This window comes from Lathyrus oleraceus, chromosome 6 (assembly GCF_024323335.1).
Source record: "Lathyrus oleraceus cultivar Zhongwan6 chromosome 6, CAAS_Psat_ZW6_1.0, whole genome shotgun sequence".
Lineage (NCBI taxonomy): Eukaryota > Viridiplantae > Streptophyta > Magnoliopsida > Fabales > Fabaceae > Lathyrus > Lathyrus oleraceus.
In genome coordinates this window covers 25,153,512-25,168,711 of record NC_066584.1, presented here as the reverse complement: position 1 = coordinate 25,168,711, position 15,200 = coordinate 25,153,512, and the positions used below count along the sequence as shown (strand labels likewise).

General features: G+C 34.6%; 1 protein-coding gene across 1 annotated transcript; it reads right to left on the bottom strand.

Moving 5' to 3' along the window:
• Window positions 1-5,650: 5,650 nt before the first annotated feature.
• On the bottom strand, window positions 5,651-10,899 carry LOC127091166 (uncharacterized). Its single transcript, XM_051029724.1, has 5 exons — window positions 10,544-10,899; window positions 10,301-10,454; window positions 9,262-9,359; window positions 8,809-8,874; window positions 5,651-5,949 (listed from the first exon to the last, which is right to left on the bottom strand). The coding sequence occupies exons 1-5, from the start codon at window positions 10,721-10,723 to the stop codon at window positions 5,911-5,913; spliced, it is 537 nt and encodes a 178-aa protein (XP_050885681.1). The 5' UTR covers window positions 10,724-10,899; the 3' UTR covers window positions 5,651-5,910.
• Window positions 10,900-15,200: the final 4,301 nt, after the last annotated feature.

Sequence of the window (15,200 nt, the reverse complement as noted above, 5' to 3'; positions counted from 1 at the left end):
AAATGGGATAGGATTTAAGTGTGTGGCTGACCTGATCGACAAGTTAAGGAAGTTCGCCCATATCCAGGAGTTTGCATCCAAACACATGGTCGTTGGAAGATATAATTCCATAATCAATAAGAGATAAATGCAAGAAGGCGGTCTAGTCTTGAAAGAATTGATTATACCCGCGCAGTAAGGCAAACTACAACCTAATTGGGACGGACTATACTACATATTTCAGAAACTTCCTCATGGAGAATACAAGTTACACGAACTAGAAGAACCATTATTGCCCAGAACTTGGAATATGCTCTTCATCTTAGATATTATTACAGTTAAATTATTTGTAACTCTTAAATAATATCATGTTTATGTACCTATGAACAATTCTTGAGCGATGTATTTCCCACAGGGATGTTTTCTTCTGACTGTTTTATGTGTTGGACTTCATGGTGAAGATCTTTTCTGCCCCTTGAGGCAATTACTTATGCTAGACATCCTAACAAATATCATTTATGTATCTTTAGGAAATACTTCGTATGCTTGACTTCATTGTAAAGATCTTTGCATCCCATCAAGGAAACATTTATCATGCTGGACTTCATGGTGAAGATCATTGTCGCCCCTCGAAGCAACATTTCCTATGTTGGACTTCATGACGAAGATTCTTGCCTCCCCTTGAGGCAATACTTTATATGTTTAACTTAATGGCGAAGATCATCTCCTTCTTATAAGGTAATACGAATAAGCTATCTGCATTCTTGTCTGAGGGACTTAGTGCCTCCTCGGGCAGGAAAGACTCCAAAATCATGCCTAAGAGAAGGAACAAAAATACAGCTTGAGAAACTTGATCAAAAGTCTTGTATGAGGGCTCGATGAAAGTCCCTCCCAAGTAGGTTGAATGCCTCGTCTGAGGGACTTATAGTCTCACCAACCAGAATATATGCAATTTTGCCTGGGGACTTAGGTTCTTCAGGCTAACTAAAATCTCACCTGAGGAACTTAGTGCCTCCTCGGGTGAGACAAAACACATGAATCCTCCTGAGAGGTGCGACAGATATCCAGCTTGAGAGAACTTATCATAAGTCTTGCATGAGGGATCGACTGAAGTCCCTCTTAAATAGGTTGAAGGCATCGCCTTAGGGACTTATAGTCTCATTAGTCGGGCTATATGGAATTTTTCCTAAGAGACTTAGATTATCCAGCATAACTAAACTCTCGTCTGAGGGGATTAATATTTCCTCGGATGGGACAAAACTTAAGAACCACGCCTAAGAGGCGCGAGAAATATCCAGCTTGAGTGGCTTAATCATAAGTTTTTCCTAAGGGTTCGGCGGAAGTCACGCCCAAATAAGTTAAGAGCCTCTCCTTAGGAACTTATAGTCTCATCAGTCAGGCTATATGCAATTTTTCTTGAGAGACTTAGATTCTCTAAGCTAACTAAATTCTCGCTTGAGGGACTTACTGTCTTATCAGGTAGGTCAAAACTTAAGAATCACGCCTGAGAGACGCGACAGATATCCAGCTTGAGTGAATTGGTCATAAGTCTTGCGTGAGGGCTCAATGGATGTCCCGCCCAAGTAGGTTTAACGTCTCGCCTGAGGGACTTATAGTCTCATTCGTCGAGCTATATGAAATTTTGCCTGAGTAATTAGATTCTTCGTGCTAACTAAACTCTCGCCTAAGGGACTTAGTGTCTTATCAAGCGAGACAAAACTAAATAATCATGCCCGAGAGGCGCGGAAAATATCCAGCTTGAGTGACTTGATCATAAGTAATGCGTGAGAACTCGATGGATGTCTCGCCCGAGTAGGTTGAACGCCTCGCCTGAGGGACTCATAGTCTCATCAGTCGGGCTATATGAAATTTCGCATGAGGGAGTTATGTTCTTAAGGCTAACTAAACTCTCGTTTGAGGAACTTAGTGTCTCCTCTGGCAGAAGAAAACTCAAGAATCTCGTCGGATGGGCGCAACAGATATCCAGCCTTAGATACTTGATCATAAGTTTTACTTAAGGGCTCGATGGAAGTCTCATTTGACTAGGTTGAATGCCTCACCTGAGGGAGTTATAGTTTCATTAGTCGGGTTATATGCAATTTTTCCTGAAGGACTTAGATTCTGTAGGCTAAATAAAATATCGCCTGAGAGACTTAGTGCCTATTCGGACGGGAGAAAACTCAAGAATCACACTTGAGAAGTGCGATAGATATCCAACTTGAGAGAATTTATCACAAGTCTTTCATGAGGGCTTGATGGAAGTCTCGCCAAAGTAGGTTGAACATCACGCCTGGGGGACTTATAGTCTCATCAATCGGATAATATGCAATTTTTCCTTAGGGGCTTAGATTCTCCAGGTAACTAATCTCTCAATTTAGGGACTTAGTGTCTCCTCGAGCGGGACAAAATAAGAATCACGCTTAGGAGACGCGACATATATCCATCTTGATAGACTTGTTCGCAAGTCTTACCCGAGGGTTTGATGGAAGTCCCTCCCAAGTTGGTCGAACGCATCCCCTGATGGACTTATAGTCTCATGAGTTGAGCTATATGTATTTTTGCTTGAAGGACTTAGATTATCTAAGATAACTAAACTCTCGCTTAAAATACTTAGTGCCTCCTCGGATAGGACAACACTCGAGAATCACGCCTGAGAGGCGCAATATATATTCAGCTTGAGAGACTTAATCACAAGTCTTGCTAGAGGGCTCGACGGAAGTCCATCCCGAGAGGTCAACTTATTATTATACCTAAGGGTATTAAGTATCTCCTCATCCAGGTTACACATTACTTTGGGTAAAAACCTCGGATTTCCCAAAATAACTTGGGTCTCACTTGAGAAAATGCAGGTTCTCAGGATACTTCCCTCAAAGTTGCGCACTAAAAACACTTCATCTCTCGTTGAAGGCTTTGTGCTTGAGGTACTATATGGTGTTATAATTGTAAAAGGTCTTGCCTAAAACAATGCCTTTAGACAGCCTCATAAGAGGCGATGTTGGAATGTCACCCCAAGGGAGGTATCGTCTCACCCCAGGACTTTCTTATCAGTCGGTAGTAGAAAATGTTGGATAAGACGTTTTTTGGGTAGAGAGAAGTTAGGATCAATAACTAACCCACGACTTCCTGGAAAATAAGGATTCAACGGTTCACCATGAATTGAGTGGACGGTGATCCTTCCCAAGAGAATCCTAGGTTTTAGAGGCCTTTATAAAAATATCTCCTACGTAGGAGAGAAAAGATTGATTTTAAGTCATACAGATCATTACACACCCTGAAGCCATAGCGCTTAACTCACACATTTTACCCTTTCAAAAGCTTAAACGTAAGTACTTCATTCATCTACAGAGCCTCTCATCTCACATGATCGGGACTCCTAAAATCACTGTAAAACATCATTCTACATTAACTCTCGCCGCCGTAGGCAAGCCCTAATCACCTACAATTGTTATAAACCTACTAAATTCTCTGAATCTCTCTGTCATTGCATGGGAAACACGTACACCTGTATTTTTTGACTAATACAAAACTCATGATAAAAAAATTATTAATCAAATAAATCTTTTATTGTCATATAAACTTATAAGCTACAATGGTGGAGTCGCGTTGAACATGGTCCCAAAAACATTATTTTAATGAAAAATAGATATAGTATACTATTTTAAATAACATATTTTATTTACATGGATTAATTGTGCAAAGTAAGACAAATGAATGGTTTGGTCTAGTGGTAAGCACTTAGTATATAAAATGTCAGATTTGTCTTGCTGAAGTATTTCTTTGAAAAAATTACCTTTTTATTAATTTTTGGATGAAAATGTGACTGCAAGGGGTTGAATTCCTAAATGTTAAGTTTGTGTAATCAAATCATACTGAACTAGTTTTATTGATTTTTGGATGAAAATGTGGCTGCAAGGGGTTGAATCCCTAAATGTCAAATTTGTGTGATCAAATCCTGTTGGAGTAGTTTTATTAATTTTTGGATGAAAATATAGCTGCAAAGGGGTTTAATCCCAATATCCAAGTGATAATCATTATGAAAATATGTGAATGTCAAACATAATCATTATGTATAACTTGTTTTTCTTAATATACATTAAGAATATAGAGTTGTAATGATATAGATTTGAGAATATTGTGTTGAATATGTAATAAGATTATACGATATAAAATAAAAAATGAAAATACTAAAGAATATTGAGATACATCTATAATTAAATAAAATAAATATAGAAAATAAATTTAAATAATTTGGACATGTAAATCATATTGTATAGAAAATAAATTCGATAGAAATGGTCAAACACCTTAAAGTAGAGAAAAATCTTTAAAAAATATAAGAATAAGTCGTAAAACTTTCACCTCCAAAATGACGATGTTTTGTAACTAATTACTTAGAACATTCTAAAAAGGATATCCTCCTTTGTATGGATATTAAGATGAGAATTCAAATTTAAGAAGATATCCAAAACAATTGCATAGAGATGGTTAAGAAATGTGGTTGGGCATAACTCAACTCTACAAAATGGATTGGTAGAGTGAGGATTACCCTTACTTATAAACATATGTTTAGGCCATATGTTATCCGATGTGAGACTCTTAACAAACTCTCTCACGCTCATGACTAGACAATTGGAGTGTGGAAATAAATGGTGGATGACCCAATAGCGGAAATCATAATAGGTAGTCCACCGGATCTTAAACGAGACTCTTGATATCATGTTAAGAAATATGATTTGACCTAACTCAACCCTACAAAATCGATTAAAATCAGTTGGCAGAGTGAGGACTTCCACCACTTGACCTAATTCAACCCTACAAAATCGATTAAAATCAGTTGGTAGAGTGAGGACTTCCACCACTTATAAACACATGTTCATATCATATATTATCTTATGTGGAATTCTTAACACACTCTCTCACACCCAGGACTAGACATCTAGAGCATGAAAATAAATGATGGATGGTCTGATAGCGAAAACCCCATTGTAGGTGGTTCACCCGATCTTCAAACTAGGCTCTGATACCATATTAAGAAATGTGATTGAATGTAACTCAACCCTACTAAACCGACTAATAAGGTGAGAATCGTTCCAACTTATAAACACATACTCATGTCAAATATTATCAGATGTAGGACTCTTAAAACACGTAGGTGACCTACCAGATCTCAAACAAGATTCTGATATCATGTTAAGAAATGTGATTGGATCTAACCCAACCCTACAAAACCGGTTGAAAGAGTGAAGATTATCCCCACTTATAAACACATGTGTATGTCATATAATATCCGATGTGGGACTCTTAACGGAGACAAATTGTAATTACTAGTGATGTGGTTGGAGAATTAATCGGGATCAATTTACAATTTCAGATTCCAAGACATTCAAAATATGATTGTTGAAAAACCATGACAATCGCAATTGCAAATCATCATATTATAGTCATGGAATCTACCACCAACCAACAAACCTAATCTTGTTCATGGTAAATAATGTCGTTGCCATAACTCAATTCCATGACCAAAGATTCACAATTGGTCAATCATTAGTTTAAACCATATGATGCAATGCCTACCTACTTTGTAATTGGAGGGTTACAGGTTAATCAATATAAGCATTTGAAAGAAGGATGCTAACAATTTAATCGCTATTATTTGTCTACAAAAAATGCATTTAAAAGAAATCAAAAGTTTAGATGTTTCATTGAAAGGGAGATTCTAGTATGCCATTTTCCTTTACATCAGATTTGAAGAAGAGATAGAGATATATAATGTGCAAATACTATAATTTAAATACAAATAGAAATGTTATTCAGAGCACTTTTAGTCTTACTAAAAACCCAGTTTAATATTGGTGACTGTTACAACATTCTAACTGCGTCAAATCCTTAATTTCCTCAAGTGAAGCCACCAAAAAGGAAAGAACTAGAGCATCAACCAAAATTTAGACCACCACCTGAGTATTCCACCTCCTGAAGATACATAAAATGTAAAGGTCATGAGCACAAAAAGCAGAGAAAACACAGGCATTGCTGCAGCTCATGAAAATCACAAAAGGATGAAGTAAAGAGAGATGCTAATAAGTTATAGATTTTTTTAGGTCGATAAAACCAGTTATAGAAATAATTTTAAAATCAAGTATCATTTCTGAAATTAAAAAGTGGTCACAAGTTTATTTTATATACCGGAATCACAGCACGAGTTTGTAATAGCATTGCAATAATTATGTGGGTGATTGAAATGGAGGAGAGTCTCAAGTGTTCTATGCGATATGAAAAATACCGCTCAAACTGAAGGGAAAATTTTATTCGATAGATACAAGACCGACAATGTTGTACAGGACAGAATGTGGGGCTATAAAGAACCAACATGAAAATAAACTAAGTGCATTAGAGATGAGGATGTTGCGTTTGAAATGTTTTATATACTCCATTAAGATAAAGGAGGCTACAAAATTATTAAAGGTGTTTTCAAATGTTCTAACTAGGGGTGTTCAAAACCAAACCAACCCAATAGAGAACCGCAAACCAAACCAAACCGAAACCGCAATTAACCGCATTTGATTCGGATTCATTTGGATCATTTTTTAATAAAACCGCACGGTTTGGTTTGGTTTGCGGTTTGTATTTTGCAAACCGAACTAAACCAAGCCAAACCGCATTATGTTACAACCCAAATTTTACTTATCCCACATCCAACCAAAACATCAAACCTAGTATGCCTTAACCTTACAATTACAAACAACATCAAACCTAGTATGCCTTAACCTTACAATTACAAACAACATCAAACCTAGTATGCCTTAACCTTACAATTACAAACGATTTTCTCTTACTCACGCTTAGGGTTTCAATTTCAACCTTCTTAAATCTCTCATTGTAGTATCACACATTCTTCTCGTCTTCTTTTCCATGTAGGTTTCGCCTATTCTACTCTAATAAATCATCTCTTATGTTCTTTCTTTTTCATCTTTTATGTTACTATTTTCTCTTTTAATTATATTTTTATCGCACCTTTCTTCTCAATCTCGCATCTCTTATGTTCTTTTTTTCATCTTCTCTAATCTCTCATCTCATATGTTTTTTATGTTTTATTATAATGTCTTTGATATTATTTTATGCTACTATTTATATATGTTTTTTATTCCACTTTTGTCTAATCTAATTTTTTGTATATTGAATGAAACATTTTTGTCTAAATATGATAAGTTTTGATGTTATTTAGTCATGTATGAATGACTAAATACAAAGTTATGTTGTTCTCTATAGGTGTATGTATGGCACAATAAAAATATTATAAAAAACCGAACCAACCCAAACCGCATTGGTTTGGTTTGGTTTTATTTCTAAAAGCCAACCGAACCAAACCAAACCGCATGCTTTTTTCTCTTGCGGTTCGGATGATTTTTATCGCCAAAACCGCCCAAACCGCACCACGAACACCCCTAGTTCTAACCCCGATGAGTCAACTCCATGTGAGTCTCCCGGAGCTTACAATGAAGCAATTTTGTAAGTGAGTTAAGCTCAATATAGACTAGTTCAATTCTAAGTGTTAATTAACTTAAGAGTTTTTGGCAGAACAGTTTTAGGTTGAAAGACACTGTTGCTTGATGCATATGAGCATGACCTATCATCCTTAAATGGATGGCCAGACAAAAAGTTATAAAATGTACCCTGGAGGGAACTTGACTGTTACTTCATTGAAGAACAGAGGAGGGCCTGGTACGAGGTTCTACATTGGGGCAAATACCAGTACAACCAGTTACAAGAGTGCAGCAAACTGCTGTCTTGTTAAGGTGGCATTGGATGCCCCCACCATCACTGCCAAAGTTCATACCAGGGGGAATATTAGAAGATGCAATGACCCGAGATTTGATGGATAAAGATGAATCCTCAAGGAAGATCAAGTTCCATCTTGACAGAGCTCAGTCCCATATGACCCATTAGGCTAATGCTCACATGAAACCCTCTAGTATTCAACAAGATTGGGCCTATATGAAAATAAGGCCCCACTGCCATGGAACAACGCCTAGTCATTTGTGTTCAAAATTAGCTGTCTGTTATTATCATCCCTATTTGGTTCTCTGCTAAGTGGGACGAAGTGCTTCCCAACTCTAGTTACCTACACAAGCTCAGACCCACCCTAAATTTCATGGATATTGTTATTATTTCCTAATTAGTTGGCTACCATAGCTGTGGATTTTCGTGTAATGGCAGGAAATGCATGGTAAAAAAACGCTACTTTGGAGGACAGATTTACTATTTATGACCAGTTTCAAGACCTTAACCTTGAGGACAAAGATTGGATCATTTGCAGAAGTATTGCTAGGAATAGGCTTCAGCAACAAAATAAGGTTAGGGATATGAATACACAAATCAATGAATACTAAGACAATAAGTGGGTTATAGTCAAAACAATTTCTTGCAGCAGTGATTAGTTAGGACTAGGAGTCGTCAAAAATGGAGATTATTGGGATAGTAGTCAGTAAACTTAAATCATCTCCTTATATATCAAGCATAAGAGATAATGAATCCCTTTCCAGTTCTTGTCAATACAGGTGCCTATTAAGCTTCCACCATCAACTTTACAAGATGAGAGTGATAAGATTATAACTATTTATCAAATTGAATTCAGACTTATAAAACATGTAGCCGCAGCTCAATAAAATAAAGCAACAAAGTGTTGAATTAATTCATTTAATCAAGAGGAGCTAGAAAATGCTTCACGGTTTTGTCATAATACCTTGAAGCCCACAAGATAATCTTCAATTTATTAAAAAAGAAAAGTTTATCATGCACTTGTATATTATATATAGAAAAAAAAGTTCAAACCTGAGCAGGTGCTAGGGACGACACCCAATCTGATGTGTGAGTTGGAAGCAGTCCCAATGAATTGAGCTGTAGAAGAGGACACGCACATGAATAAGAGGGAAAATAACAAGTAAATGGCACCAAGATTGTCAAACTTGAGAATCTAGATAAACTTATGGCAACATTAAATTGGTTTCCTAAACCAAAATATATTGGTAATTGAAGAACATAAGCAATTTAACAAAATCCAAGTATCCAACAAAATGAACCAAAACTGTAAATTTTGAGGTAAGCAAACCATGTATACCTAGGTTTGTAAATTCACCGCTAAAATCAAGAGTTTGCCAATTTTTTCAAAGTTAACTTACTCGTTCTAGCAATTTAACTCAGAAAGACTTGCAAAAAGAACCAAAAGAGTTTACAAGCAATTTAACTCATTTTTGTGTCAAGGCACAATATGAATACACATATTACCTTCCAAACACCTAGTGCCATGCCTCCCAAATTAAGGGCAATGAATAACAACTTAGGCCCAAGAAGCTCCACTTTGGCATCTTTGTAAGGTTCAAACACTGCAAAACAAGAAAATTAATAATAAGCATACATAAATGATCACAGAACAAGCTGAAACATGTAGATGAAGACTACAAGTTAATCGAAAAACTAATAGCATGTTTGACAAGGCTTTTTTTGGGCAGAGAGACAACTGTTTCTTTTTTCTCTTCAAAAGCACTCAATGTCTTAGAAGCTTTTGGTTAAGGTTTTAAACTGTGATCACAGTTGTGTCACAATTCTTGAAATTGCATACAAATGCAATTGACGCATCCGCAATTCCAATTGCGAAGGCCCTAAAAAAGCCTTAACATTGCAGACCGCAATTTAAAATAAAGTGTTTGATTAAAATTAGTTTTTGAATAAGTTCATCCAAACACATGATTACAAGGTTGATTGGAACCACATCGAAAAACACTCTGGCATACAATTAAGCCAAGGCTAGAAAAGATAGTTTCACAAATTTCATAATGAAAGCACCTAGGCACACGACAAATATAATGGAGACGCAGTACCAAACATACCATACACTTCCATCAGATCAATTCACTTATGAGTTACGACAAACCAAAAGAGAAGGGAACTGAGATTATCTAAGATCAATGATTCTTTTCAACAAATGCATATTAAATTGATACTAAATTGACTCATTTGAGCTTACTACTAGCAGAAGCAATAATGAGACTATTTGAAAGAGATTGTGGAAACACTGAAGTACATGTTCATAAGTTGTTTTCGCCGTATATACATAAGCTCTCCATGATAGCTTATGAAAAGACACCATTCATGAAAATATTAACTTATTTTAGAAATAGCTTATACATAAGCACAATACTTATGATATAAGTGCTTAATTAGTTGTTTATCCCAACAGGACAATTCCATCCATGATATAAACAACCCCAGAATCTATAAAAACACCAAGTTATAAAGGAGATAGAGAAAGAGAGAGAAAGCATACTCTTTCCAACAGTTTGTAAGGCACTAATGGGTTGCCAAAGAGCTGAGAAGGTAATACCAATACTAAACAGGTGAACAGTGTTACCAGCCATCCACATCATGAACCCCATCATTAACAAATTCTTAAAAGGGGCTTGTGCAACTTCCCAAGCTTTCTGTTTCCAAATACATAACAATTCAACAAAATCAGAATCAATTTAGGGTTTTGAACAAGAACAATACAATTGAAAGAAAATGTTTGAACCTGAGACTTCCAACTGGATTCAGCATCCTTCTTCTGGCGACTAAGAGTTGAATCGTCTTGATCGAGGGAAGCGCGTGAGAAACCAGGAGGATCGAGAATATCGCGAGAAGTGGAATTATCGGAGAAATCAACGGCCCATCTTCTTCCAGATGATCCCGTCGCACCCTTTCCTTTCTCCATTGAATTGAATTGAAGAAAGCTCTGATTTGATTTTTCTCTCTTTCTGTGTGAGTCGCTGCCGCAAGTGAAGAGAATCCCAATGAGGGTTTATTCAGATCGAGGGATCCACGGTCACAAAACTACCATACTAATGTCGTTTCATTCTTTTGCGTGTCTATTTTTTATTTTTTTTTAAACCACCTCTTAAAATTTCGTCCATTCTAAAAAGTGAAAAGTTATTTATTTTTTTAATATATTTTAAAAAAATATTGATTTATAAATATATAAATAGATGATATGAATTTTTTTTTTAAATAAAATTCTAAAATAATTATTTTTTCAAAATATTTATCAAAATAACTATTTTTCAAGAAACATTTGACCTACGCGCCAGTTACATTAACGCATTTAATAAAAAATTTATTCATTAGCCTCACATGTACTTGCACATCCATGGCCAAGGCGCCAGTTGGAGTGACGGATGAATGATGGATGCATGTGTAGGCGTCACATGCAATGGCGCATGCATAGTCCACTCTATGTGTGCGCAAATGCATGTGACTACTGCTTCACCACTCCATTTATAAATACACAGCATCATCTTTCCATAATTTTTCACACAACTCATTACCCTCTCCTTCCATTTTTCTTCAATCTTCTTCAATTTTCTTTAAAATGTCTTCATATTCATACTTGTGCCCTTATATTCACAAGAGAAATGTCGATTTAATCTTTTCTGCATTGCAACCTCCGATGAATATCCGACTTTGGAATGTAAATATGTTCAAATATCTTAACAGGACCTTGAACCGTTGGTTAGATGGAGAAATTGCAGACGATGAAAGGATCAAAAGAATTCAATGGATTGATACGACGTTCAACCAAAATGGAGAGTTCGTTTCTGAGTCAATATTAAAACTGACAGAGACGTTCACAGGATGATGTATACTTCTCACAAAATTGTTTTGATGATTGTAATCGCATAGTTATGTTGTTTATGTGTTGTATTTGTTTGTGATGTTATTTTATTTGTTTTAGTTTCTTGTGTTGTTGTTTAATTATTGTATTTGTTCTGCTTATCATATGAAATGAATGTTGTTCTTAATATAAAGCAAAATAGTTATAATTAAAATTATCTCATTGTGTTTGTTCCGACACTGTGACAATTAGTACGATTATGATCGGGTTGACGATATGAACTACATAATCTAACCATTGCGTTCGTCGTATCCATTTCGGTTCGAATACGGGTGTTATTTGGGCGATCATTTTTCTTTCTTCGTATTATTTCATTATGCCAAAGAATGTCTCTATTATTTATTACTCATTCTTACTTATTTCCTAACAAAATGTCTCTATTGTTTACTACTTATTCTTGCTTATTTCTTAATTATCTTAAGTTAGGACCCAAAGAGATTTCGATATCGTGTACATGAATATGCACCACACGATTCTTTGATAGAACCATGTCTTGAGGATGCGGTTTTGGTAATCTACTCAACATAGTCTCATACTCAGTTGACTACAAATTTATTCTTGCTTTGTTAGAAAGATGGAGACATGTGACCCACACATTTCACCTTTCTTTTGGTGAGTGTACCGTCACACTTGAGGGCGTCTACATGTTATTAGGTCTATCTATCGATGGTAAGGCCGTAAATGGTAGAGTTAACCAAGATAACTCTATATGTGAGGAATTGTTGGATGCCCCTTTGTGTGAAGACACAATTACGGGATAGACTTCAGGTTAACCTAGGGGTCAAGGTATTAATTTAAAATATCTTAAATAGTATTATTCAAGTATAACATTAAACAAAGAATCTATGAGTATGAAAAAATAATTAAAGATCGATGTTGTATTATGATTCTTTTTGGTAATTTTTATTTCCTGAAAGTGCCGGTAATAGGGTAAATATTATGTATTTGTCGTTGCAAAACATAAATAGAGTAGACACATATAGTTGGGGTTCGACTGTTTTGTCCCATCTATATAGTTCGTTGTGTAAAAATGTCAAAAAAAAAAATACTTGTACATTTTATTCTTGCGCCTATTTGCTACAAGGATAGGGTTGGTCAAGAATATCGTCACTCGCCCCGGTCAACGAGAAGTCATTCACATTTCCTTACACAATAAAGTAAGTTTATTTTAAATCTTCTAATTTATTAGACTTTATACCACAATGATCCAACTACGAAAACATGGGCACCGAACTCAATTACGGCGGCATCGTTGGCGGTAACACCTCCAGCTATTGGGGAGAAATGATAACAAATTTATCAAATATCGATGTACATTCCACCGGACCTTCACACCAGCTACCATTGCATCATGTTAACACTCAAAGACCCTAAACACCTCATGAAAATCGTGGGAGACCTCAAAGACATACTAACGCATCGGGATGTGGAACAGGGAGCGTTTCAATCGGACAGATCTTTAATTTTTTGTCAATTGTTATATATTTTAAGTTTATATCATAATATTAATAATTATTTTTTATTTAACTATTTATTTTATTTATTTATAAGTATAAAATATAAAATATAAATATATATATATATATATATATATATATCACTTGCCACATGCAATGGCGCATACACATGATATATAGCAAGTATGCGCCAATTACATTGATTTCACTACATGCATGTATCAATGGTATTGTCGCCTATACTCCATGACAAAATGCATGCGCTAGTCCAACTGACACATGCTTTATATATGTGCATGAAATATGGTTATCTTGGTAAATAACATAAAATAATGGTTATTTTAGAAATTAAATTGAAATACTTGATTTTTTTTTTTAAATTCAGATGATATCGTCTTGAAATTAAATCTTTAATCAACAGGTCCCTTAAGTTAAATCTTTAAATCTTTAATACTTGGTTATATATATATATATATATATATATATATATATATATATATATATATATATATATATATATATATATATATATATATATATATATATATATATATATATATATATATATATATATATATATATATATATATATATATATATATATATATATATATATATATATATAATGTACAAAGTTATATGATGGATAATTGTTTCGTATTAATAGTTTAATTTGATTTTTATATTTCTATATAAAAATTAAAATAATTAATTATAATTGGGATAATTAGTCACCATATCCCTTAAGTTAATTTTAAGTTCCGCTTTAATCCCTTAATAAAAAACGTTACAGTTTGGTCCCTTAATATTAGTTATGTTAGCATTATTGGTCTCTTCCATTAGTTTAGTTGATAAAATGTTAATATTTGCCAACTTGGCGTGTCAACTATGTAATGACTAAGCAAAAAGATAAAAAAAACTACTATTTAAGGATTTCACTTGTATCGAACATGCTTATTATTTCTTTCTTGATATTCAAACGTGATTCTAGGAAGTGTTAGTGCATATTTGATTCAAGTTGTGTTGTGTATTCTTTCTTACTCAATCTCATCGTTTTTCTTGTCTGCGTTAAAATCAAGGTTGTGTTGAACTTTCATTTTATCTTGTCTCGGTTTCTAGGTTTTAATCTTATCTAATGTCAAAGTTATCGAGCAGTGCTTCCATTGGAACAACTGGGTCGGTTATTCGTAGAAACAAGAGGAAGGAGTGTTATTGCCAAGACGAATGTTTCCTTCGTATTGTGTGTGATATGAATTGTGTAAATTTTGGGGGGAAATTTGGGGGTGTAGAAATTACATAAATCATATGAATAAGGATTGTAATTTCTTCAAATTGTTAGATGACGACATTTTTGGTGAAAGGGATTTGAAGATTCAAAGGCAAAAGAATAAAATTTACCAATTGAAGAATCAGATCATCCACGCTAGAGGATGGTTGAAAGTGTCCGTTATGGTTGGAATATTGAGCTTAGTGTTGAATATTATATTTGTAACAAAGTATTTTTAGGTTGAAATTTTATCTGTCTATAAGTTTATGCGTCTTTCATATGTGAAATGTATTTGTCAACACTATTATGTATGTTGGGTGACTTTGGTTTACAAATGCACCTCTGTATAATGAGTTTATGAGTGAAATATATTTGTTATATGATGTTATTAGTGAAGTATTACTTTTGTGTCCTATGAACATATCAGAACAAATGTACTTTTGGGTAATGAGTTTATGAATGAAATGTAGTTGTCATAATTTGGAACTGTGTAACATAACCATAACATTCCATATAATTCCTGTTAGGTTTGTCTTTTGGTGATTGACTACATTTTGGAAAAACAAGTATTTGACAGATGTTGAACAAGATGTCCTGACATGTTGCCTCAACATTCAGTGTAGCCAAGCTTGAGTTAGTTGTGAGATTTAGTCTCCTTTTATGTTTTATCTACATATTCTCTAAAAATTTAGTTCTTATATATTATTATGTGTTTTCCAGTGATTGAAGAATATTGTATCTTGACTTGTTCACGAAGGAACAATGTCAAGACATTTTAGAAAACATTTGATTTAAT

Coding starts and splice junctions, on each gene's coding strand:
- LOC127091166 (XM_051029724.1), bottom strand. CDS start 10,723: ATGGAGAAAGGAAAGGGTGCGACGGGATCATCTGGAAGAAGATGGGCC. Junction 10,455..10,543: donor AATCCAGTTGGAAGTCTCAG/GTTCAAACATTT, acceptor ATTTGGAAACAG/AAAGCTTGGGAAGTTGCACA. Junction 9,360..10,300: donor CTTACAAACTGTTGGAAAGA/GTATGCTTTCTC, acceptor CTTGTTTTGCAG/TGTTTGAACCTTACAAAGAT.